Source organism: Pipra filicauda, unplaced genomic scaffold, assembly GCF_003945595.2.
Source record: "Pipra filicauda isolate LSUMZ 115617 unplaced genomic scaffold, ASM394559v2 scaffold89_size2521313_pilon, whole genome shotgun sequence".
NCBI classification, from domain to species: Eukaryota; Metazoa; Chordata; class Aves; order Passeriformes; family Pipridae; genus Pipra; species Pipra filicauda.
The window spans coordinates 976,228-1,002,203 of record NW_024105086.1 but is presented as its reverse complement, the minus strand read 5'-3'; the positions used below and the strand labels follow the sequence as shown (position 1 = coordinate 1,002,203).

Here is a 25,976-nt window from a genome sequence, read left to right as displayed (position 1 = left end):
TAATGACTGCAATATTGAGCAACCAAGGAGTGTTTCACCAGTCCCAGAGGTGCCCAGGGCTGCTCCTCACCATTCATCTGGGAGTAGGGAAATCACTATTTGCACATCAGATGCGGGCTTCTAAAATCACAGTCTGAGTATGTTAGTGTGCCAGGAATGCTGCACATGGCTGCAGCCCAGAGTGAACTATCACCATCACCCTCATCATAAAGCAATAACAAACCATCGGGATCAAAGTGGAACCCACCTGACAATCCAGATCTGCCCCTGCTTCACAAAGGGGGTCTCTGCTTGCCAGCAGAGAGGTTCTGGTGCCATCACTGTGTCCATTTTCCACTTTGCCTGGAATTCACAGTTCTAACAGAGTAACAGGGAGTAAAGAGATGTGAACTGTTTGAAAGCAGAGTACAAGTTATTTCTAACGTTGCTCTTTGAAGCATACCTGTGAATGCTGGTGTGGAAGGAGCAGCAGTCACTCTCCCATGACACCAACCCCCAAAAAGAGATGAGAAGCTAAACAGGGTAAGTCTATTCTTCCCCTTAAAGGCAAGCTCTAGCTTCAATTACTCAACATTTATTTCCAATCAGATGTTTTTCCCTCAACTAGGAATGATAAGAATAAACTGTACCTTTGAGTCAGGCTTCTCAAACCATGCAAACAGCTCATTTAACATTGCTCATATTTTTTAAAATTCTCCACTGATTCTGTCAGCATCACTTCTGTTATTTTAAAGACCATTTTCAAAAGGCAGCTTTCAGATTTACGTATTAAAAGCCTGTCTTTAGGGCCTTCTGAGAACCACTGAGCAGATCTACTCACAAGATCTACAGTGTCTGGCCATTTTCCCCCAGGTATTAAGGCAATCACCACAGCACACATGGCAGCTTGGTCTCTGTGCTCCTGGAGTTCTTGTGCCCAGTGAAATGCAATTCCAAAGGATAAGATGCCTCAGGACCAGCTTCTGTCAGTGGTGATGGTACTTACTGTAGTCAGGACACACACCACTAGTAAAACATTTCTTGGTAAAGCCCAACATCCTGGGACAACGAACATCTATTCTGGCTCTGGAAGAAACCTGAGTTCAATTAGTGCTGCCTTATTCATGGTCTAGGTATGTAGCTCAGATGGAATATTGTTCTCTCTGAATACTTACAAACAAGCAAAACAGTCAGATTTTAAATACAGCAACGTCACTGGTCTGACTCAACACACAGCATTTGTTTAAAAGATGTTTGCCAGGGGATTTATATAAAGTCTCTCTGAAACCAAATAACCTCCCCCAGGGCTCCCACCTGCCCCACGCTGCAGCAGAGCTCTTCCCCCTCATCCAGGCTTCCTGTGCACGCTGACAACTGCAAACTACCCAAAAACAACCTCCTGAAGGTGCTGCTTGAAAAACAAGCACTTCAAAAGCACAGCAAGGACTTTGCAAACGACTGTGCAGGAATAAGCTCAGAGTTTATGATTCCCAAAGCCGTTCATGTGAGCTGGCTCCGTCACGGAGTGGCTCTTTGATGTCAGTGAGGACCACCCTTCTTCTGACCTCCTCTGAACAGCCCACTGGGATTGCACAGAGCCGGGAAAGACTCAGGGATGGCAACTACCAAGAAAGGAAGTAATTATTTTCTTGCATTGCAGTGCATTTTTACTGTGTCACACACCTGAACAGCAGAAGTGAGTGCAGGAGTTTCACCGACATGGTCCATAACATTTCCTAGGGCTCTGTGCAATCCCCCACTCAAATCTGAGCACCCACATCGTTTTTCATTTCAAACATTCAACCCACCCACAGGAGGCAAATATTTGTATGGTTCTTTTATTGAGATTGTGTCAATCTGGGAATAGATGGACAGACAACAAGAAGGGTAAATACACACCAAGTTAATAGGAGCAACACATCCTATCAGTCATGTCCCCAAGGCAGTTTGCTGCACACTGTGAGACACTGTCAGCTGGCCTGTCCAAGTGGGATACACATCCAGGGTGTACCTGGAGCATCCCCAGAGCATCTGAGCACCTGCCAGTGCTGTGGCTCCAGCAGGGTTGGAAGAACTCACCCCGTGAGCCCTGAGCCATGGGCGCCTGTGGGTTTCCAGGGCCAGGTCACCAACACCAGGGTCTGGGGTGGGCGTTAGAGGGGGAGACTTTGCTCAAGAGTTTCTAATTGTTCTTCGAAAAACTTAATCTGCTCTTCGAGGTCCTTCTGTTCGATCAGCAAGGAGGTCTTGGCTTGAACAAAGTGTCGATAGTCCTGGAGCTGCTGCTCCGTCAGGTACTTGGCCAGGATTGCAGAGACCACCCGTTCCCTGCGATCCAGGTTCTCCTTCAGGTCCTTTGCGTCCTCCCGCTGCCGAGACAGGAGCTTGTGCCGCTGGCTCAGCGAGTGCTGCAGAGTGAGAGAACAGAGCAGCACCCTGTGAGAACTCAGCATTCCTGGCAGGCTCTAGTTCTTCATTTGGAAGCCACAGTTGATTTAATTTAATTACTTCCTCTTGTGGGCTTTGTGTTCCACTTGAGTTTTTTCTCGATTGAATTACTCATTCTTGTGGCTTGTAAGGTAAAGACATGGTAAACCCCAGCAAGGCTCACTTCTTCCATGCTGCCCTCAGGAAAAAAAAATCAATATACTTCACATTCTGGGCATTTTAAAGCATCCTGTAGCCATCTTCATTCAATTAGAAGCTCTTTAAGGCACATGTCTTTGTATTTTGTGCATTGCATGTGGCCAGAGTGCCAATGACATATTGAAAAGATAGAGTGACTTCTATTAAAAGGTATGTGCAATAAAATAACTGTGATGTAGAGAGTAACTGTTCATCAAAGGCTTGTTAACAACCCACAAGAGTCAGGCCTTGCTTGTTCTACAGGATTTTTATACCTTTCACGTTTAGCAAAGTCTCTTTCAGCTGCAATGATTGTCACAGGAATAAGACTGCTGGAAAATGTCCCATTTCAGGACAGTGTCCATAAATCCAGCACAGATCAATCATTACTATCGACACCCTAAAAACAGAGTCAAAGATTGAGACTGCTGCTTGTGCTGCCACCAGGGCAAATGCAGTGAGCAGGAGATGGTTGTGAAAATGATGGCACATAATCGAGTCTTTATGGGGCATGTTATTCATATGTTTGAATAAATGATTTAAATGTATTTCCTATGAAGAGTATAAATATAACACTAGAGAAACAACACCCTCCCTGCCAACCACAAAGCCAAAGTCTGGATGAAATACTGCTCAAAATTATTCATATTAACACAACTGAAATTTTGGAGGTGGTAAATCCTACTCTCCATGTCACACTGCATGGAAGGACCTTTTTAGTGCAGTTCTGCTGGTGAACTATGATAAACCTCCAGAGCTACAGGTCAGCAGCAGAACAGCTCCAGAGAATCCCAGTTTTTGTAACTGTGCTTTTCCAATTTCCAAATGAGAGATAACAACAGGTATGGTGTTAATAAAAACGTGTGTAAAAGCAATAAGGACAGCAGGGAAGCATCACTCCTGGGATAAATTTGGCTTGTCTTCTCTAGCAAAAAGGAGACTTTTCAGATTTGAAAATATTTCCTGGTGACATGAGACAATTCCTCATTTTCCAGCAAAGATGAGTTGAACTACAGGGCATTTTATCTCAAGTTATGAACACATCCTGCTCTCCAGAACAAGCCCATTCAGTGAAGTATGTTTTCAAAGGCAGTAATTACTGCAGTGAAATTACCAGTGGAGAAAAACAAGCCCACAAAAAGCCCTGTGAAGCCCAGGTTTGGGGCTACTCCTCAGGGAGCAACCCGAGGGTCCAGAGGCCACCTCTGTGGCCTGGACCCTCGCAGGGTTCTGCTGTTGCCCCCCATCCCCTCTGCAGAGCTCATTGGGCACTCCTGTGCTCCAGCACTGAGCCCTGGCACCAGACCTGCTGCACTCAATGGGGACACAGCCCTGCCATGGCACAGACACTGCCTGGGACAGGCTGGGTGGGACAGTTCAGCATGAGCTCAGGGCACTGTCAGACAAATGAGGTGAGCACAGCCTGCCCTGGAGAGAAGGGAACCAACCAACTCAGACACCTGCTGGTCCCCACTCACCTTCCCTGGAGAGAAGGGAACCCCCCAACCCAAACAGCTGCTGGTCCCCACTCACCCTCTCCTCGGTGTCCGTGCTGCCGTCCATCCTGCTCATGGCGTTCTGGACGCGGGCCAGGCGGCTGGACAGGCACAGCAGGAGGCTCACGACCTTCTCCAGGTCCCCGATGAACATCAGGTAGCGCTCGAACTCGTTGGGCTTGCACAGGTCCCTCACCGTGTCCTGCAGCCCCTGGCCCCGCTCGGCGCATTCCCGGGATTCCTGCAGGACCAGCTCCCGCTCCTCCCACAGGCTCTGCAGCCTGGCCCGCAGGCTGGCCATGAGCTCCAGCTGCAAAGGGAAAACACCATCCCAGAAAGCTGTTACTGCCCAAGAGAATCCACATCAGTTCTGGAGAATGGATCTGCTTCCCATCCTCTTTGTCGAATTTTTGATTTCTAAAAGAATTTTAAGCTCCAGGAAAGAAAAAGGGAAAAAAATACAGTATTTCTAAGCCACACTTAATTCTCAAACTCTGAAAAGCAAATCACCTTAATGGGCAATATAATCCCTAGCTCAGCTCCAATCTGTCAGAAGGGAACTGCAATAAAGATTACAACATTACACAGAGTTGTGCTCTAAGACATCTAGGGCATGCAGCCACAGCTCTGTACCACACTTTGGAAGAACTGACTGGAATTTCATCTGTTACATGCACAGAAAAAGTCAGTTGCATGGGTGATTCAAGCAGGTCCCAGTGCCTGGGCAGCAAAGCAAGGAGAGGAGACTGTTTGATAGGGAAATGTTGATATGGAACGAGGCCTGGAGACTGGAGTGGGAGAAGACCACCACCAGTTCTTTGGAAGCTGGACACCACCACCATGGACAGCAGCAACAGTCAGAGGGGTAATGAAGGACATCACCACGTGCACAGCAGGAGGAGCTCCAGGAAGGCAGGCTGTCATTACCTGAGAAGGAGCATGGCCAGGTTTCTACAGGGGAAAAAGCCCCCCTGACTCTGCAAAGCTGCACCATCGCCCTTCTGAGCTCTGTATGTCTGTCACAGCTCAGCTGTGTCCAACCTACCCCATTCCTGCATGTATGGAATTAATTGGACACTGGAATGTGCAGGAACTGCTGCCAGTTCTTAGAGTAAAAAATATTTCTTATTTAGGCTGCGAGTTGTAATTAACTTTGCAGATCTTGAGACTAGATTTGAGTGTTAAATGGGGAGTCAGGAGCTGGCCATGCAAGGAAATCTTTAACCAACTCTGTGTGCTTGTTCCAGGCACATCCATCCCCAGTGACCTGATGGAGACAAGGATGTGGGATGAGAGATCTGAATCAAACCAGGCAGGATTTAAATACCACCATTCATGACCAATAAGCCAATTTGCCAGGACTTCACTTTCTGGCAAAAATTGACTCAAAGTTACCTGTGAAACATTATTGGCATAAAAATATCCATAATAATAATAATGACATTAATAACAATAACTTTGTCCTGATGGTTCCTCTGATGTCATCTACATACTTTCTTAGATGTGATGTCATCTGGGTCGTTTGTGCTGTCCCTGCTCCTGGTCAGGACTTGGTGTCCCTCAGAGGTAGATTCTTTGCTCCTTTGCTCAGCTTCATGTTCAGATTCAGGACATTCTTTTGAGCCATCTCCATGGCTTTTCCTGCCATTGGAACAGAAAATAAACACCTGTAGCAAACAATGCTTTCTTCTCAAACCTTGTGTTCATGGTTTTATCCGTCTTGACTTCAGAATCACTCTCCTCTCTTCTCACAGTAGGAATTTCTCTAATTTTTAAAAAAATACAGAGCAAAAGATTTGCAGGCTAGGTCTGTCATAGGCCCTTTAACAAGGCATCATTGAAACCCTTTTCTTCCATCATATATCCATAGCCTCAGGTATTTCTTGGTACGTAGATCGGAAAACTAAAATATTTTGTTAATGAAACAAAAATAAAACAATATGCTAAATTTCATCTTGCTACTGGTATATACATGATATTCGTATGCTAAAACAGAAAAATACTAGATAATTGGTTTTGTCTACTTACTCATTCTCCTGCACATGCTGCACGTTGCCCTTTTTCCTGTGTGATTTATCCAGCATGGAAATGTTAACAGGAAACAAACCCTCCATCAGGTCCAAAGCAGTTTTTCTGTCAGGATGAGGCATGAGAATGTCCACCAGAGACTTGTCTTTGGCCACGATCTCCAGAGCAAGTTCCTGGTCCCGCTGGTGGTGCGGAGGCTGCAGCCTCCTCCTGGGCAGGCGTGTCCCTGTCTCCAGGGGAACATCCTCCTGTGCAGCTGAACCTGTGGCTGCACTTCTGTCTCCTTGGAGAGGCTGAGCCAGTGCTGGGGGGGGGCACATCCCCTGCTCTGCAGGAGCTGCAGGATGCTGCCCTGGATGCTTTAGTGCAGCATTCCCACTCGGACACTGAGTTCTGCATTCCTCCTCCACTCCAGCACCTTCCTTGCTTCCCCTTCTTGGGATAGGAACAGAGGTTTCAGGAACCAGCTCCTTAGTATCCTGAAAACATGCATGTCCAGTTATGCCATTATGTCCATGATTCTTGGATCCATCTTTCTCAGGATCATGGAAACTATAAGAAAGAACACAGTGCCTTTTATGTGAGACATTCCCTCTTCGATAGATACTTTTGCAGACTGTTTATGAGCTATGATCAAATGTTTCTGATGTTACAGTTCTGTCTGGAACTTCCTAGTCAGCATGCAAGGAACTGGAAATTTACTGCTAAACTAGGAAATTTAAGAAAAACTTCAAAATATTGCTAAAAATACAATTTTTTTCCTAACATAATCAAGCCTCCAGAAACCATTGGGATATTTTTGAATGACTGAAACAGTGGAAATTCTTTTACTACACAAGAATCAGCATCACTGCCTTGCTGAGACAGAGTTCAGATGGTTTTCTCCTCTGATGCTCCTCAGACCAGCAAAGCAAATATGGAGAGTTAAAATGCAAACTTCTCAGTTAGTGAGGTGTAAACGGCACAGTATTTTTTTTTCCTTTCAAAAAGCACACCCAAAGCCCCTGTCACACCACGCTGATCACACACTCTTTCCAGGCCTGGGCACACCCGAGCTGTTGGAGATGCTGTTTTCTCTGGAGCTCGGGTGAGGGAGCTGTGATCCCAGAGATCTGACTGTGCAGGGATAGCGGCTCAGGGGCACCCGGCACTCCCAGCTTGTGCTTCACACGGTGGAAGTGGTTTTAAAGACTGTCCCAAATGGGCAATACTTCCATATGGACAAGGAAGGATCCCGAGAGAGAAGGACAGGAGCAGCCAGCCATGGCTGTCACACTTCACAGCCTTACCTGGGGGAGCTGGCACAGCCCTCACAGCTCTGGGACGGTGCTGCTGCACCACTGGTACATCTGCACATGTCCTGGAAGGGAAAACAGCACACTGGGACAACGGGCACTGCAGGAGAGGCAGCTCTTTAACTTACTCATGTGCACACTTCCAGGGACGGGGCATCCACAGCCTCCTGGACAATCTGTGCCAGGGCCTCACCACCCTCACAGGGAAGATTTTATTCCCAGCCTCTAATTTAACTCTGCCCTCAGTCAGTTTGAAGCCTTTCTCCCTCTATTCCTGCCACTCCACGTCCTTGTAAGAAGCATAAAGTCCCTCTCTGACTTTCCCATAGGGCCCCTTCAGGTGCTGGATCTCTGTCTTACCCGAGGGGAAGGAGGAGCAGATTTTGATCCGTCAGGAGCTCTCCCCGATGCAGGATCACCTGCCTGTGGGAGCCTTTCAGCTGCAGGACAGGTGCTGGTGCAGGTCCCGTGTGCTCTGTTGGGGTCAGCCCTGCCGGGGTCAGCCCTGCCGGGGTCAGCCCTGCCGGGGTCAGCCCTGCCGGGGTCAGCCCTGCCGGGGTCAGCCCTGCCGCTCACACCCGGCGGGGCTGCGAGAGCCAAGGCAGGAAAAACATCGGGCGATTTTTCTCTGGGGAAAACTTGGTGGAAAACCTCATCATTTTGCATCTTCCTGCTCCCACTGGGGTTGGAAATCTTGCCAGGAGGCCCTTTGGGATGTGACAGCCTCTTCTGCAGGGGTGGCTTATGCAGTGGGAGGTGCTGTGAACCCCCTGGCCTTTGGCTGATCTTTCGCTCCACGTATTCCATCAGTGCAATCTGCTGGATTTGTTTCAGCTCTGTCCTGGAGATGCTGGAACTGGAAAGTGCCCTTTCTCCATTCTCCAGAGCCCTTCTCCTGGCTGCCACTATATCTTGCTCAGTGATTTCATCCTTAACTTGACTCCAGGATGCTTCCTTATCCATTAGCTGATCGAGCTTCTCAGGCTCAGAATAGCACAGTTTCTTTTCCTCTTTGGTTACCCTTTTCCTTGCCCCTACTCGACCTGCTTGTGGCTTCTGTATTTCTTCATCTTTATTGAAACTTTCCAGGGATTCTAGATGAGAAGGGGAGCAAAGAACAGGTTTGGGATCCTCGTTTGCACTGGATAACGAGAAAGACCGAAGGTGTTCAATTGACGGCCTTTTAGAGGGTTTCTGTCTCAGTCTGACAGGCAAACTCATCTGTAAGTCTTTTCTCTTAAAGGAGGTTTCTCTAAGAACCTTTTTCTGAGCCACTTTAAGTTTCTCTCTGTAGTCATTCTGGAAGCTCTCCTCTGTGAATGAGGCAGGGCCCCCGAGGGTGGGATCCGGGCTCTGGAGCTCAGCACTGCCCCGGGGGTGCTGGCTGGGCCCTGCACACTGAGGGCTCTCCCTTGGCTTCTCCACACCCTGTGCTGAGGCAGCACAGCCGCCTGAAGGGATTTCCCTCAGTGACCTCCTGGAGTCTTCCTGGCTGTGGGAGAGCTTGGTGGGCTGTGGGACACTGCTGGGTGTCCCCCCGGAAAGGTAGTAAAGCATGGGGGTCATCTGCCTGGTTATCTGTTCACCAGCACGGTCCTCCCAAAGCTGTCTGGAGAGCTGGGTTTGAAATCCAGGGTGGTGTTTCTGAACAGGAGGATCCTCTTGTTCCAGGCACGTGCTGAGGCTGGGATTGCTGTTATTATCCTGTTTTCCTTCCTGGGATTCACATACTAAGCGAGATGTGGAATCTTCCTTTGGTCTGAAAAAAGCCATTTGGCTGCTGGTATCACAGCACTGCTTCCTTCCCTGATCCAGCCCCTTGTGCTGAGGGTGCTCTGCTCCCACAGCCTCGCAGCTGCAGCACCCCAGTGGCCTCTGCACTCTGGCTTGCTGATCCAGGACTGGCTCCCTGACACCTCTCCCAGTTTTCCCTTCCGAATCATAGCACTGATTTTTGTCTGTACAACTGTTCAGCTTCCTGGAAGCATTTTTTATTGGGAGAGCATTCTCCATATATTGTAAGTCACAGCTGTCCTCAAACACATCCTGGTCCATGTCTGGATGCCACTCTGCACAGGGCAGGTCCTGAGCATGGGGCAAGGGCCCCTTTTTCTGGCTGGGTCCTGGCACAGTGCTTGGCAGAGCTGCTTTGGCAGTTGGATTCTGCACCCCACAGGGACACTGTTTGACTTCCTGTGTATCATTAACAGCATTGGGGTTGGAATGTGCTGGGTGGTAGGACTTGGAGTTCATCTCAGTGGGAATTTTATAACCATGAACTGAATTATAAGCAGAAAGTATTTTGGGCACATTTGCCACAGAGTCTGTCTTTAAATATTCTTGAAAAATGAATGAAGAAGGTCTGCTGCAAATGTGTGAATTGCTTCTCTTTGTAGGTTGTTGGGGTGGGCTCCACTCTCCATTTCCCCCTGTCTTTAACCCCTGAATGTTTGATACAGATGCCTCATTTGTAGAATCAGAAGAAAGGCCCTTGTTTTCCAGAGTCTTTTCCCTGGCAGGTCTGATGTCTCGCTCTGTGAGTTCATCCCAGTGTTGGCTCCCTGGCACATCCCTGTGTGCCAGCTGACTGTCCTGCACTCCAGGAGCTGGCTGCACCTTACACCCACCGTGTCCTCCAGAGCTGTGTCCCCCTCTGGAATTGTCCCGGTGTCTGGTGATGTTGTAGCTGTCGAGTCGTGTGGGAGGGGAAGGTGGAGGTGCTGCCAGAGGTGGAGGTCCCTGAGTTAAAGTCCCTCTGGTGGGATCAGTTCCACAGCGGTCAGGGAGGCTGGGAGAGCTGGGATGGATGCTCGGGGCTGGTGCCTTGTGTGGCTGCAGGGACCTGAGGTCAGAGGGGGCAGCACTGAGAGCATAAATTCCCCTGACGTACTCCGAGTCCATGTACGGTGCCTGCTCCGGGGGCAAAGGACAACACTCCCCACAGCAGGGGCGGGTGGGACGCTCTGGCACGTTGGAGCCCCCTGAGAAGGAGCTGTAGGCAGAGTCTGCCCTCCCAGGGAGGTGCAGGGCATGGTCTGTGCTGCCCATCGACATCACTGGCGACAGATGATGAGCATTGTCAGGGGAGATCACAGGCTCTGCCAGCTCCCCACTTCTGCCACCTTGCCTGTGAGTCCACCTTTCTATCTCATTCCCAACTGAAGCCATATTGTAGCATTCCCAGAAATCCAAGGCTGATTAAAAGCCCACAACTGAGTCATTAGAAAAGAACATTTTTCTCTGTATCACATTCCAATAATACCTAGAAGATCCTAAAAAGAAAGAGAAACATGAAAAAGTCAGTGGGAGGATTCTCATTGCACTTTTCCTCAGAGGCTTAAAGAAAGTGCCTTGAGGCTGAGAGAGCATCTTGATGAGACATCCTGACGTCAGTGAAAAGTCACAGCTTTTAAGACAGTCAAATATTTCTGGCTGCAGCCAGAAACCCCCCTGCAAACATAGCAAATGGACTAGAAAGAAGCACCAGCTCAGAGTTCATGTACAACAAATACACCACTTTTGCAGAGTCTGGAAGACAGCCCATGTTCATCAGCAGCACTTGACAGTTCCTCTGGTGGCTGTGCAAGGTGCCCCCAGGTTTACTTCACAAATGGATCTCCACAAGCAGCCCCTCAAGGGGCCAGCAGAAGACACACAGGAGATGCTCCCGCCAACAGTGTGACCCCCTCTGTCAGCTTCAACCCCCCTGACACACAGGCAGCACGGGCCCCTCAGAAAAGACTGAACCTGGCACCAGATGGGTGCTGGCAAGTGACTTAGTTTAGTAATTCTCATTTAAACTAGCTCTAAAGACTGATTAGTTATTAAATAAAGCAAACGAACAGTCTTGAAAACAAGCTGCTCCAGTGACAGGCCTTCTGAGGAGACACAAATTCTTTCCAGAGCCCTCCAGAATATTACATGTCTGATTTCTTCACAAAGGTTGAACTCACCAGACCCTAATCTGCCATTTCCAATATCATATTTCTGTGGCAGGGCCTCACAAAGCTGGCAGAAAGAGAGGTTTGAGGGGTGATGTTGCTCTTTAATCAAAAAACTTCACATTCCTGCCTTGTTTCAAAGACAGTCCTGGTATCATTCATTTTGAGCCAAAGCAAGAGATGGATAGGAGCCAAAACACACAAGTTAATCTATAAATGAAACTTGGACTGGTGAGACACACTAAATAAATTAACTAGTTTCTGGGAACTGAAAACAGCCTAACACCACACAGTGGGAATTTCTACTGGGCTTTTTTTGAAATTTCAGTAAGAAATCAGCTCAAGGATGCCTGGAGAAGTTCTCTCCCTCTTTATAGATTATCTAAACCACAGCTGCGAAATTTCCTTGTGTGTCCCTGAGTAACTGGGTCACACAGGAAACATAAAGGATCAATGGCTGATGATGACATTCCCCATCCTTGTCACCATGGCACATTAAGGACTTTAAGGAAATAAAAACCTTAGGTACCTGGTGAAAGGGACACCCTGGATTTTCTGAAGCCACAGAGCTAAAAAAGCAGGTGAAGGTCACCCTGCCATTCCCTGCAGACTCCAACTGTGCCACAGTTCCACCACCCTGGGCACACACAGTGCCCTGGGGGTCTGTCCCACCAGCCACCCCGGGCTGGGAATGCTCAGCAGGACCTGCAGGGGCTGGGAAGGGCCCCGGGATCAAACCCCATGGGAGCCACATTCCACAACAGACCCAGAAGGCAGATTCCTCTGTCATTCTTATCTGCCTTGTTTCAATCAAATTTTTCTCCCAGTGGAATCTCTCCAAGCAGTTCTGTTCCTGACAGTGCTATAAATAGAGCCAAGCCTTTGTCTGGGATGTGCTGGCACAGATCCACAGAAGTTAATGGAGCCACCCTGATTTACAATGAGAATTTGGCTCTAACTTTTCACAGCAACGTGTAGAAATAGCAGTTGTGGTTTGGTTTATGTCTATCAGTGAAAGTTCTCTTCTGGTTTCCTATTCCAATGATTCCCAACATCTCTTTTTCCTCCTTATTTCAATCTCCTGATTGTGATTTACAGTGAATTTGGCAATACAGTGAAGAATTTTTGACTCAGGTGGTACCAGAAATAAGAGGAAATATAATTTCAGTATTTTTGAAGACGAAGGCAAGGACCTCTGACTGACACTGAAACACATATTTCTTTTGGAGAAGATATTTCCTAAACCTTGGCAGCAGAATCTTGATCTCAATGTGTTTAAAGAACTATGTGAAAACTGCCTTCTCTTTGCCATGTAAGAGAAAAACATTAATGCACTTACAACTCACCTGACAAAAACAATAACATTATTGTTCTCAGCTGGGAGGTGGCAGAGCTCCCTCAGGGACTGTCTCTGGGCCTCAGAAATGCTCTGGCAAGGCTGGAATACAACGTGCACATTCCAGACAGGCTTGCAATATTTTCATTGTAAACCACTGAAAGCAAGAAGAAAAATGTTAAATTAAAGTCTCTCAGAACCAAACCCAGTGGAAGATGAAGGGAAGTGTATCAACACTTGTGTTGACTTCCATTCACTGGGTTATTATATTTACCCCAGTACTGCCCCGGGGACCCACACAGAGCACAGCCCTCTGTGTGAAGCAGTTTGCAAATATAAAGCACACCCTCTTTGCTTTATCCATCTGACCAACCAGAGAGGTGAGATGAACACACAGAGGAGAAACAGGGGCTCTGTGGGGAATGGGACCTGCCCAGTGCTTCCCTGATGGCTGAGGAAGGACAAAACCCAGAGGACAGAGGACACTGTGCACGAGGCTGGGCTGACTCTGGGCTGAGATAACGATGTCTTATGTCTCAAAACAATATTTGTTCCAAGTTTCCACCATAATAATGATAGAAAAAACAAGACAAAATAGTAGTGGCAAGGCAATGCCAGGAAGTTCCCACAGTGCAGCTCGTGCTGTACAATTTCTCAGTTCAGACACCAGTGCTGGCATTAAAAACTCTTCACCCAAACACTATCAAACAGACCCCAAGTGTTGAGAACCAATTTGTGCCCTGCTGAAGTTTCCAGTCCCTCACAGACCTCTGTTAAATACAAGTCACCACATCAACCTCTTCTGTTCTCAGGAAAGGTGGTTTGCATTGCACAACCTGGAATTCTTTGCAACCAACTTAGAAGGTCAAAGCCTTGTGTCTCTGGCAAATTAACTGTACAGAGAAAAAACAGTGACTCCAGACTGCAGTCAGTTAACAAGTTACCTGTCTTTTAAGGGCAGGATTTCTTCTACTTACACTTTGGTCTTGTTTGACCTCATTTAGACTGTGCTAGGTGCCAGAATTGATCCATAACTCACCTGAGTTACACACAATGCTTGCTCAAACAAGCCATCACCCTTTAGAAACACAGCTAATCTCTTTATGAAGTGTCTGATTTATTCTCAGCAACCCAGGAAAAACAACCCCTGGCACCAAACACACTCCACACACTATGTTTGTGTCCTTGTGCAGGTCCCTGGAATTACCAACACCACCTTTCTGTCAGGGAAGCAAGAATGAGCATTTTCTTTATAAAGACAAGCAAAGTTCAAACCTTCATAGCTCTCTTTCCGTAGAACTGCCCTTTTTAAACAAATGGCTCCATGACAATAAAGGGGAAAACCACAGCTACTGATCCAGATCAAACCACAACAACTGTTCTCAAGGAGAGCGACAAGTGTGCAAAATGCAAAGCAAACACTGTGACCAACCTACCAACATCATGTCATGTTCATGCCTGTGAATGACCTGTTCCTTATCCAAGGGTAAACACCTGATGTAAATATTAGCTGACATTCTCCAGATTCCAGCCAGTTGCACAGGCTGCAGCACCTGATCCATCTGCTCCCCAAAGATCACCTGAGAGACTCTGGTGTCAGCAGATGATCCCATGGGCTGTCCCAGGGCAGCCTAGAGAGTCCAAAATCCTGGGGAAGTCAGGTCCAGTCTCTGGTATCTCAGAAACCCTCAGCAGGTCATGGGTTGATGATCTGGCACAGGTTCCCAGATCTCCATCCTGATCTTCCCGGACAGACCTTGATGCCCATGCAGAACATGGATGCAGTGACTGCATCTCTGAGACATGAGACGTCCGGAAATAAGAGCTGCTCCTTTGACCAGACTGTGAGAGATCCAAAAATTCCAGACAAATGTCTGAAGTCTTCAGATTCCATCACTTTGACATGACTATTGACAGGGTGAGAGAAGTGGAAGGACACCACATCCAGAGAGTGTGTCTGGCTGATCACCATGATTTTCAGCACCATAAAAGCCCCTGTTTCTCTCTTAGCTACCTTTTTTTTTTTTTAATAGATATTTTCCCTTTATTATTTTTTTCTAGCTTATAATCAACAATTTTGTCCCCTTGGACTTTCAGCTTTAGGTTTCAAACAGGAAGCCAAGCACAGCAGATGACATCCCCTTTAGACAACTGGAAAAACACACGTTCTGCTAATCTGTGGTTTTCTTACTAAGGTTTCTGAAGACTCTAAACCCCAAATTTCTCATTCAATGCAATTTCCAGAACTCATGTAGGTAGCTAATGGCTGCAAGGATACAGTGTGTGTGTCAAGAAGGGATCCTGACTGACTGGAAGCTTTGCTGGAGCCCCAGTGCCAGCACTGGTCCATCCTGTCCCTTCCCCGTGTCCCCATGTCAGGGGGTGACACCTCCCTGCTGGCCACAGGCACTTCCCTGTCATTCCCACTGGGCTGAGGAAGAGCTGAGGCCCAAATGAAATACTTTTGGACCCAGGAGCCATGGTCTGGTCTCTGGCCAAGGTTTTAATGAGGAAGATCAGGTTTGGCAATTCCTCACAGCCCTGTGAGAGACTTTTCCTGGGCACCCACCAGAGCCTGACCCTTTAATGAGAGCAGTCACCCACCACATACCTCCCATTGTCCTCCAATTCCCTGACTTCCCTTATTCAGCCTCAAAAATTTCTCTTGGCTTCCATCGGCATTAGTCTCTAATCTAGTAAACAGCACCAAACACTTATTTTTGTTTCTACCTCTGTGCTTCTCAAAACTGCTTTCTCCAGAAATCACAGTTTCATCCCAAACGTATTTATTTCTTTCCAACCGTTTCCATTTCACCCCTTCTTAGCTCATCATAATTTTCCTTTTCTCTTTTTTCAATCTAATCAAGTTCATTTGATGCCATAAATATAACCCCATACTGCTTTTGCAGGCTACAAGAACACCCACAAATATCCAAGGGCTTTAAAGACTTACAGGCTCTAAGGTACTCAAAATCAAAAAGAAAAAAACCTAATGACATTGCTGATTTTTAAATGTATGCCTTTAGAATTAATATAGATATTAATTAATAGAATAAATAATACATATAATGAAGATGTTTTCTCATTTCTACCTGTTGAGTGCTTGCCAGCAAGGCCATCCAAGAAACATCAGAGAAAAAGAAAATTCTCCAAGTCCCTCTGACCTGCTGCACTGAGCTGCCCACAGCTTAGGCAGCAAGTCAGACCCTAAACAGGTGAAATCCAGTTCAACATCTCCTTGCACTGATGTGCAGTTTGAGTCCAGAACCCTGTGAGTTGGTAGAAGTTGGTTAGCAATCTGTGCAAGCAGAGTTTTAACAACATATCCATGATTAACAGCCTGTAATTAACAAAATCCAAGTGTTCATTACAGACAGCTCCACCAGCTGCCACACATCCCAGACCCAGCGTATTCCCAGCGCTGCAGAGATCAGAACTTGCCTTTCCCAGTTTTATCAGAACTCTGGGAGAGCTGATGCTCACTCAGGTTTATGAGTGACAGTTGTCAGGCTGGAAAATGCCACAAAGTCATCTCATCTCTGAAGAACTGTGGTTTTCTGGCAGCTACACGTGGTTTCTTGTGCCACAGTATAAAACCATTCCCAGCAGCTTTGTGGATGTCTCTGCCACTGCAGCCCAGGCCCTGACAGCACAGACTGCAGAGTCCAGTTCCTCAGGCTGTAGTGATGTTTTCCACAGACAAACCTGCCATGGGAGCAAACATTCCTGCTGCAGCTCCAGTTTTGGACAAGGATGGATCCAGAGGCACTGGCTGGGCAAGGAGCAACGTTTTGTTTGCCTTAATAAAGCGGGATTATATATATATTTATTTATATAAATAAATCTGTGTGCGGATATTTAGATTATGGCTTTTAGATGTAATAAAGATGGATCAAACAATTCATTCTCTGCTCCTTAAATGTACTGAGCAGCTTTTTGCTGAGCTTGGCCAGCTATAGACTGTGTGCTATGAACTTCATGAATGATACAGAAACACATTCCCTTCACTGTATTCCCAAAGTCATTCCCATCTAGGGAATAGCTACGGGTAAAACATTGCACAGAGAGTCCTACCAGAGAGACCTTCCCAGAGGTCAGTTTGGCTCACCCAGATCCTCCCAGAGAATAGGAGCAGGACCCAGCTCCCTCATGTCCTCACTACTCCTCCTAACTACAAATTGATTTTTTTAATACCTTACTACCCTCAGTAAATCATGGAACTTTTCCATTCTTTCAAAGCACATTCCCAGTCTAAAATATCATTAGCAAACAATACTTTCATTTTCTCATAGACAAATTAAGGATTATGAAGTCATATTAATCAATGACTTGATATTTTAAAAAATCCATTAGCTCTTTAACTTTCTTATTTTGACAGAGGAAACAGAAACTATTCCTTACCAGAGGATGTCTGTTTTCAGTCTAATTCATCCAGATGTTAAACATAATTGTGCCTGCCTTTGGGCTGGGGCAGACAGTAATGTCATATCCAGTTACTACAGAACATTCCACTGGAACAAGAGGAAAACACCAAATATACACGAGACATAATATATCAGACTGCTCTGTTCCTTTGGCAAATAATGGATTCCAGTATTTTCCCACAGCTTTCATTTGGACAGGATTCATAAGGGTTTATGCTTAATCTCAATAAACATATCACTGGTTTCCACAACAAACAATGAGAAACTGGATTAGTAGTTAAAAATAATCTGGAAATATCCAATAGTTACATTAGTGCAGGTTTAATGGGGGGGGGGGGTACTTGGAATCATGAGGATAAATCAAACCCTTGGTCTGCAAAGAGCATCAGAGAATCGCAGTCTGGTTTGGGGTGGAAGGAGCTTAAAGGGCATCTCATTCTACCCCCTGCCATGGGCAGGGACACCTTCCACTGTCCCAGGCTGTCATTCTACCCCCTGCCATGGGCAGGGACACCTTCCACTGTCCCAGGCTGTTCCTTTGATCCAACCTGCCCTTGGACACTTCCAGGGATCCAGGGGCAGCCACAGCTTCTCTGGGCAACCTGTGCCAGGGCCCCCCCACCCTCACAGGGAAGGATTCCTTCCCCGTATCCCATCCAAGCCCACCCTTGTCCAGCTCCATCCAGACAAATCTGACAAGAGAGCCAGAGGAAAAGTCTGGGGAAAGCATCAATTCCTTCAGTGCTGGGAAAAGGCAGTACCCAGGGCTTTAGTGAGAGCCTTTGCCCAAGCAGGCAGTGCCAGGGCAGGGATTCCCCTCTGGCAGCAGGGAGGGGTGGGAGAGCATTGGCAGCTCACTGGGAACAGCTCCTGGTCACCCCCAACCCGGGTCCGAGGGGTTCCCTGTCTGTGGCACTTCATACCCATTAGTCCCCACCTAAACAGAAGGCTGTGAGTTTTTGCAGGTCCACCTTTCTACATTTAATCTGTTCTACAGAAACTTTCTGAGTTCCCAAATCAGTTCCCAAATCCTCCATAACCTGCGTTTCAGCATCAGCCTCAAACACTGCCTGTGCTGGGGGATCATTGAGGGTATTTGTACCAAGGGAACTGTTCCCTGTGTAACAATGTCTGCCTGCCAGACCCCTCACCCCACCTGTTTAACATGGACCTAGATTTTACTTGTTCTAGAAAAAAAACCATAATCTGCACGCTCAAGGATAGAGCAGAGCTCCTGTGTTTGTGTTAGGTTGAGGTGACACTCCAGACTGTCCATGTCCACAGCAGGGATGAGGTTGGTCCCTTACACACTGTAATACACTGATCATTTTAGCATTTTAAAGATAAATTTTCTAGTACAAATTCAGTTCTGCCCTTGTCAATTATTTGGGTACATTCACACATTTCCCTAAGAAAATGTCATCTTTCACCCACAGAGATCTCTGAAGTTCAGGTGGCCTGGTGCAATCACGGGTCCCTAAGACAGCTTTCGACCCCAGGTTAGACAAGCCAAAATGTGAGTTTAATATTTTCCAAGGAACATCCTGCTCCCTCCTCTACTTCTGGGCTGTTCCAGGAGGGAACACGGACAGATGGGAGCACCTGGACCTTGACAGCACGTGCTCTGCAAGGGACCTGAGAGTGAGTCAGTCCTTGCTGGGTAGAAAGGAGGGATAGAAAACACATCACTTGGACACCTGGTTTCCCAGTGTTGTGCTTTCTTCTCCTGCCTCCATCAGCTTCTGCCTGGCTCTGGACAGGCTCTGGCAACACGTGTGACCATCCCTCCAGTGGGACCAGTGGCTGTGCCTGCCCTGTGCTGCTGAGCTGGGACTGGGCACCCTCTGCACCTCCTCTTTTGCTGAGACCTCCCAAGCCACCTGTGAACAGCTCCACAATGCCACAGCACCCCCAGGCTGGCCCATGTGGCACAGAGCTGGGGCAGCTGGCACAGAGCCATGGGCAGCTGGCACAGCCCGCGCATCTCCAGCCCCAAACCCACATACACCAACTCTGCACTGAACCCTGTGGGTCCAAGGACCTCTGTGGTGTCCCCAGCTGCTCCAGGGACACTGCTGAGCTGAAGGGAAATCTGCTTGTCAGGATGGAGGGGTGAGATCCCCCCAGCACAGCACGGACAGACACCGCAGCCCCCAGAGCTCTGCACACTCAGCCTCACTGAATCCCCCCTCCCCAAACACACCCCCACCCACAGCTGAGGGAGCAGTCGGACCAGGGACCAGCAGAATCACTGCTCTCCAGACTTACAGCAAACACAGCATAAGCAACAGAGTAACCAGATGTTCTTTTTCATTCTTTTCTTGCATAAAGCAAATATACAGATAGACAGCACAGCAACTGCCGGGGACAGCATGTACCGGGTACAGGCATCTAAAACACACACACACTGAAATGATGTTTGGTTTAGTGAGACCCACAGAACTACAGAATGGTTGGGCTGGAAGGGACCTCAAAGCTCAGCCAGTTCCACGGGCAGGGACAGCTCCCTCAGAGCAGTCACCAGTCACCTCCGGCAGCGTGAGGGCACGGGCACGACGAGCACAGACTGCACACCTTCTGCCTCCAATATTCTCCTTATAAAACAGAAGCTAATGCTCTGGTTCCAGGCTCCAGCTGTGCCCTCGGAAAAGATCGGAAAGTCAGCGAAGCAGAACTTTGGCGTCTCACAGCCTGCAAAGTTTTCAGTGCACTCACAGAACGCGGGGGCGAGTCCCGTCTCTCAGCCGGTCCCAGGCCGGGATGTCCCCGAGCAGCTCCGGGGGCACTCCCAGCACCCTCCGGCTCCTCGGGCAGCTGCCCTGGGCTGCCCTGGGCTGTCCGGGGCTCTGTCCGCTCAGCGGCGGTGGCAGCGGGGAGGGAAGGAGAGCAAACAGTGGGCTGGGCTATCCCATTATCTCACCAGTCAATCATTAACGACGGCGCTGCTGCTGCCCGAGCTCTTGGCCAGCGGCCACGGCTCCCACGTGGGCACGGCTGAAAAATTCCATGAATATGCTGCCAAGGCCATAGAGGAGAGAGCAGGTGAGGCCCCTGCGACCCAACACACTCCTGCACATCCCACCCGGACGGGACGGGACGGGACAGCACCGCTCCAGGAGCATCCCTCACATCCCACTGGGACGGGACAGCACCGCCTCAGGAGCATCCCTCACATCCCACTGGGACGGCACCGCCTCAGGAACATCCCTCACATCCCACCGGGACGGCACCGCCTCAGGAACATCCCTCACATCCCACCGGGACGGCACCGCCTCAGGAACATCCCTCACATCCCACCGGGACGGGACAGCACCGCCTCAGGAACATCCCTCACATCCCACCGGGACGGCACCGCCTCAGGAGCATCCCTCACATCCCACCGGGACGGCACCGCCTCAGGAGCATCCCTCACATCCCACCGGGACAGCACCGCCTCAGGAGCATCCCTCACATCCCACCGGGACGGCTCCGCCCCACTCCCCCCTCGCTGTGCCTTGCCTGTGGTGTCCCCAGCCCGGGGTCACAGAGCACAGGAGCCCTTGCTCTGGGGCAGTCGGGAAGCACTGCTAACAAAAACTAATTAAATCCAACTGAAAGTAGTTAGATTTAATCCAACAAAGTAGTTAGATTTGATTTTCTTAAAAGATTATGCCCTGCTTCCTGAGGGTGAGAGAAAAAGGGTTGTACAGTGGAAGTTAATGCAGCTCAAGGCAACTCTGAAGCTGTGTTTTATACACTGCAGGGGTTTTTTTGTGTGGCCTTTTAATTATTTTTAAGTGTTTTTTCTCATAAAAGAGCACAGAAAGCACACAGATTGAGGCTTTCATCTGATTCGTGTGACTCTGAATCAACTCAAACTCCTGCAATAAATGTTTTCTGCTTCCAAATACATGTGATGAAGCCTCACACAAACATTTTATAATGTCCTTATCCAGTGAGATGAATTCCTGCTACTTCCCAGCTGGGCTTAAAAAATAAGCCGATTTTGTGCCACTATTTTTTCCCCTCAAACTAAGCTGCCAACTGGATAATGCCATGCTCTGTAATTTGTTATGTATTGTCTCTCAAGGGAAAACCGGGCATTCCTCCCACATTTCCTACAGAAATAATCTGCTCACCTGTGGTTATGCTGTTTTCATCTGTTGGAAGGAGAAAAGTGGCCTCCAGTGGGGGACAGGCTGAGCCTGTGGGTTGTGCCTGCCCTCACCCCACTCTCCTGCAAGGTCATGCCAGAGTCATCCCAGAGAGCTTGGAATGGGGTTTAATGCAGGGAATCTGGAGAGGACAGGGATCGTTGTGTTGGGAAAGTCTCAACTCCACATCTCCTGTGCACGAAGAGCCTCTGGAACACCATCCTCTGATGATTCATGTAGTCCATGTTTGAGGTTCTTCTGTGAGCAAACACCCAGGCTCCTCTTCAGAATCCTGCACACAAATAGGCCCTCCCCGAGCCCCATCTTTTTCACCAGCACATAAGGTGGTCAGTAACTTTGCATATGGAAAAGGCTCCTGGGAAGTTACTCAGTAACTAACTCAGGGTTTAGTCATTGCATTAAATCCTGTTTTCACCCAGCAGTGACTTGGTATCTGATCAACTGCTCTGCCACAGGCAGCGAGAGGACGTTTCCAGCAGTGCAAGAAATGAGAAGGAACAAATTCTGCCCACAAAGGCAAAGCTGAGCAATCCTCCTGCCAGGGGGTGAGCAGAGCTGTGCTCTGGGGGCAGAGCTGCCACTCCAGGTGTCCTCCATGGACAGCAACTGCTGTACATCCCTTTTGCCATTGGTCTGTCAGAGGATGGCTGGTTTGGTGCAGCACTGCACACAAACCTAACCTCAGTCCCACAGGAATAATCGAGGTTCCAACACAGCACACGAGAAAACAGGGAAGTCAAAGCCATCGTGTTCCCACCCTGCACCTCAGAGGGTTCATTCACCAGCTCCTGCCTCTCCCTGACCCTGCAGCAAGGCTATTCCCTGCAGACAGTTTGGTTTGGCTCTGGGATTTGCCACAGATCTTTGTAAGGTTTGGCTTTTATATTGGGAGATTTTTAAAAGACATTTCAACACATCAAAATTGAGTGTCCAGACTTTTCCAGACACAGCACAGTGCCTGACTTCTGCCTCTGTGAGAGAACTCTGCAGATATTCAGGTTCAAGAGCCCTTAAATGAAGTGTCTCCTGTATGTAAACTGGGGATCAACAGCACTGTTCTTACCACACTGCTGTCAGGATAAACCCATTAAAAACTGTGGGGCTTTGAAAACAAACCCCTCCTAACCCAAGGGAAGGCTCTGGGACTCACTGAGTGTCATTCCAAGAGGGCTCTGCAGCCACACTCACACATGGAACACTGGGCAGGGCTCCTTTAGGGCCCTACTCTCACAGTAAATCCATGTTTTACAAGTATTAGCAATTAAACCTTCCCACTGCCTTCCCACGAAGCACTGTAGATTTGGGCTGACTAATTGCCCTTTGCTCCATCCTCAGATTCAATCACTGGTAAGATGTTTAATGACTAAAAATGATTGAATGAGATGGGATGGGGACACCCCAAGGAGAGAATTTACAGCTGCTCTTGGCAATTAAAACCACTAGAATGCATTAGTGTCAGAGAACATGACAGAACCACGGCAGAAACCTCACTCTTGTGTCAGCCATGAGCACTCCACCACCCATTCATCAGCTCTAGGAAATAACCAAAGTGTTCTCAGGGGATCTACAAGTCACAAAGCTCACTTAGGTTTGATATTGATAAACTTATGGCAACAATAATAAACAGGGCCAAGAGTAAAAACAAACAGGGGATTTTGTAAAAACAACAGAGCTGAGGTTCATTTCAGTCATCCTTGAGTACCTAAACATTTAGAGTACATTTACATGTTTTCAAACTCTTCTTTGCACCCAGAAATACTAATGTACATGGTGGATTTCTTAATTGAGAACTAAGACTTCCAGCTGGTACTTTCAGAGAGCCATAAAATCTCATGACACTTCCCAGGATATCAGTGGTTGTCATCAGCGTGGCTTTCACTTCCAAGCACTGCCACAGTCCCTGCACAAAACTGCTTGGAACTAGAAAGGAATAATTAGGATTATGGGCCAAAATTTGCCTCTTGATGCTGCTTTACAGATCTTCTGCTCAACCTGCACTGTGCTGGGATGTGCCCTGTACTCACTGCAGCTCCTGAAGGCAGAGCCCTGCAGATCTGGGCAACCCCTGGAGACACCAGTGACTGACACAGCCAGGGCAGGGGCTGCTCCCTGCTCAGCAGCCCCCTGCATTCTGCACAGCCCCTGAGTGCCAGGGAACAGCACCAACAGCCCAGGAACGTGGGCACACTGCAGGGACAGCAGAGAAACGCAACATTCAAATAATTCTCTGTTACCAGAGCCCAAACACAGCAAAGCAGCCACTGGCTGAACCCCCAAGGCAGGATAAGGTAACCCCAGCTCCTGATGTGAGCCCACATGTCCCAGCCCTGCCCTGCTGCCTTCCCAGCCTTTATCCTGAGGGCTGGAAATCACAGTCCCGAGGGGAAGCAACACAAACACAAACGCTGCCCACAGACCCTCCCATCACCCCGAGGGCTGTTACCTTCAGGGGCTGTTTCATTCCTTGGCATCAGCTGGGACACAGATGGCTGTGCAGTCACTCTGCTGCAGAACTAGGTCAGGGCAGCACAGATAGCAAGGAAAAATAAAAATCCTGGGGTTTAGCCACCAAAACCATCCAAGCAACAGCAGCCTAGTGGACAAAACAATATCCCTGAGCAATCTCATCACCCCCAGACTCTGCAGGTACAGCTGCCCTACCCAGTGAGCACCCAGCCAGCAGGGCAGAGGGCTGTGCCATTACACACACACTCATTATTGTTTTACTAGAATCCAATAATTCCTACAGGAGTTAATCCTTCTGCATGACAGTACAGCAAACACAACCAACATTTTTTTACATTGCCCATTATCTAGTTAATTGGTAATAGTTCACAGGAAAAAGGTTACATGAAGTCACTGGTATAGTTCTAAGTCTTACTGTTCGTGGATCAAAGACAGATCCCCGTGTTCCTTCAGTCCCTGCTTGGATACAAAATGTTCTGCAGCCAAAGCAATTTAGAGGAGTTTCCTTTCTCAAGCTCCTTCCAAGGCTGTTTTCCCAGTTCCCAGCACTGTGAGCAGTTGCAAGGAGCAGAGGGAAGCAGCTGTGCTCCAGGGAAAGCACAGTTGCAAAAAATTACCTTAAATTGGTGTGGCTGTGTCAAGTCACCTAAATCTCCCCGGGAGTTTTGGCTCAGTAAGGTTACAGGATTGGTCCCTGGTTAAATATCTAATGGAAGATCTTCAGGTGAGAACAATCAAATCACATCTGAATGCCTCATTAGAAAAGTAAACCAATATTTAGCCAAACAAATTTTGGTTTTCCATCTGAAACCATGCTGTGAGCTCATTTAAATGCTACACCAGCAATGTCTGAGCTCTTTGAAACCACAGGAAAATCTTCAGAGAATATTGTGTCACCCAGCACTGGGACATTGCAGTTTCTGAATCAAGGGGCTGTACCAGCCTGGATAAGTGCTTTTAATTTTGTTCTTTAATACTGTTTCTCAAACCAGTTGAACTTCATTTGGTGTGGCTCACAGATCACCAGTGCCCCCGGGCCTCAGAGTGGGATCTGCTCAAGCCATTTAAATGGAAATGAGTCCAGGTTGCTGCTGGAAGGGAAGGATAGGATAGTCTTCTCCCCACTCTCCCCTGTCCCCACACCAGCTTTGCTGCAGCTCTGCTGAGTGGGTTCAGTTTGCTGAGCTGGCAGAAGTTGATCAGGGTTTTATTTAGTTTTCTGAGGGTTTACTGAGCTGAAAGAGTTAACAGAGGAATTGGGTGAGTGTTGAATCAATGTCAGGACAGAGGAAAGAGGAGAAAGCTGCTGAGCTTCCTTCAGTGTAAAAAGGAGTGTGGGCATGGACCATACAAAGCATCAGGGGCTGTCCCTCCCACCTGGGCTCATGGAGGGGTGTGTGCCTGGGACACGGGTGTGCACCCAAACAGATTTACCAGAAATCTGCTCTGAGTCTGGTACTGATTCCACTCAAACCTATGGCAAAACTCTTTGTTTATATTGGCTAAAGGAAAGAGCATTCACGGAAGAAATGTGGCATTTTGTTTGGGGAATGTGTCATTGACAGAATGCACTTTCATTTTTCCGCAGATATTTATAAAACCAGAATTTAAACACAACTTGTTACTACACTTAAAAAGCACGTTCAGGAGCCACACTTGCAGCCAAGTATTGAGGCGTAGACAGTGCAAATAAACAGCTCCCACAGGAGGGGGGATCTGTTACTTGTAGGAGGCCAGAGGAGAAAGCAGAGAGGGCCCTGGTGGCTCCCCTGGGACAGGGGGGGCCCAGAGCAGCAGTGCCAGCTGCTCCTGCTTTTGTCTTCGGGGTGTGCTCCTCTCTGCACTTGGACAAACAAATGCCAAGGGGGGCTCTGGAGGGCTGTGCTCCCGTTACAGGGCAGGAGCAGGCTCTGCTCCCTCCCAGCACTGCAGGACACTGGGGCTCTGTTACAGGCAGGCTAAATAAATCATGTGGCCATGAGATGTCCTGAGGAAAGGAGCTGTACCCACGCAGAGCAGGCAGCTCTGCCACACTCCCCAACAAACCAGCACAGGCTCAGCCTGCTCTGGCACTGGGGGGTTAAAGGCAAATTCCAGGGCGTCAACAGAGGCACTGACCATGAAGGTCTGGGCTTGGAGGACAGTCCAGCTCAGAATAATGGCTGGGAACAGGAATTTCTTTCTCACGTGCTTTTGTTTTCTGCAGTGGAGCCTCCAAATGTATAAACTCAG

At 48.2% G+C, this 25,976-nt stretch overlaps 1 protein-coding gene across 6 annotated transcripts; it reads right to left on the bottom strand.

Moving 5' to 3' along the window:
* Positions 1–1,801: 1,801 nt before the first annotated feature.
* SHROOM1 (shroom family member 1) lies at positions 1,802–24,217 on the bottom strand. 6 transcript variants are annotated; one of them, XM_039390997.1, is made up of 9 exons: positions 19,840–19,928; positions 12,711–12,857; positions 7,995–10,695; positions 7,784–7,964; positions 7,418–7,488; positions 6,129–6,680; positions 5,594–5,741; positions 4,138–4,410; positions 1,802–2,387 (listed from the first exon to the last, which is right to left on the bottom strand). In XM_039390997.1, exons 3-9 carry the CDS (start codon positions 10,589–10,591, stop codon positions 2,133–2,135), a joined length of 4,077 nt encoding a protein of 1,358 aa, XP_039246931.1. In that variant the 5' UTR covers positions 10,592–10,695; positions 12,711–12,857; positions 19,840–19,928; the 3' UTR covers positions 1,802–2,132. The 6 variants fall into 6 exon arrangements, with proteins under 6 accessions (XP_039246931.1, XP_039246929.1, XP_039246928.1 ...); XM_039390995.1 differs by lacking the exon at positions 19,840–19,928 and adding an exon at positions 24,160–24,217 and having other exon boundaries at positions 7,784–10,695; XM_039390994.1 differs by lacking the exon at positions 19,840–19,928 and adding an exon at positions 23,722–23,838 and having other exon boundaries at positions 7,784–10,695.
* Positions 24,218–25,976: the final 1,759 nt, after the last annotated feature.

What these genes read in the sequence shown, in the direction of transcription:
- SHROOM1 (XM_039390995.1), bottom strand. Translation starts at nt 10,591, where the DNA reads ATGGCTTCAGTTGGGAATGAGATAGAAAGGTGGACTCACAGGCAAGGT. An exon ending in GGCTGTGCCAGCTCCCCCAG is followed by an intron (nt 6,681 to 7,417) that starts GTAAGGCTGTGA and finishes TCTTTCTTATAG; the next exon opens with TTTCCATGATCCTGAGAAAG. An exon ending in GCACGGACACCGAGGAGAGG is followed by an intron (nt 2,388 to 4,137) that starts GTGAGTGGGGAC and finishes CTCACTCTGCAG; the next exon opens with CACTCGCTGAGCCAGCGGCA.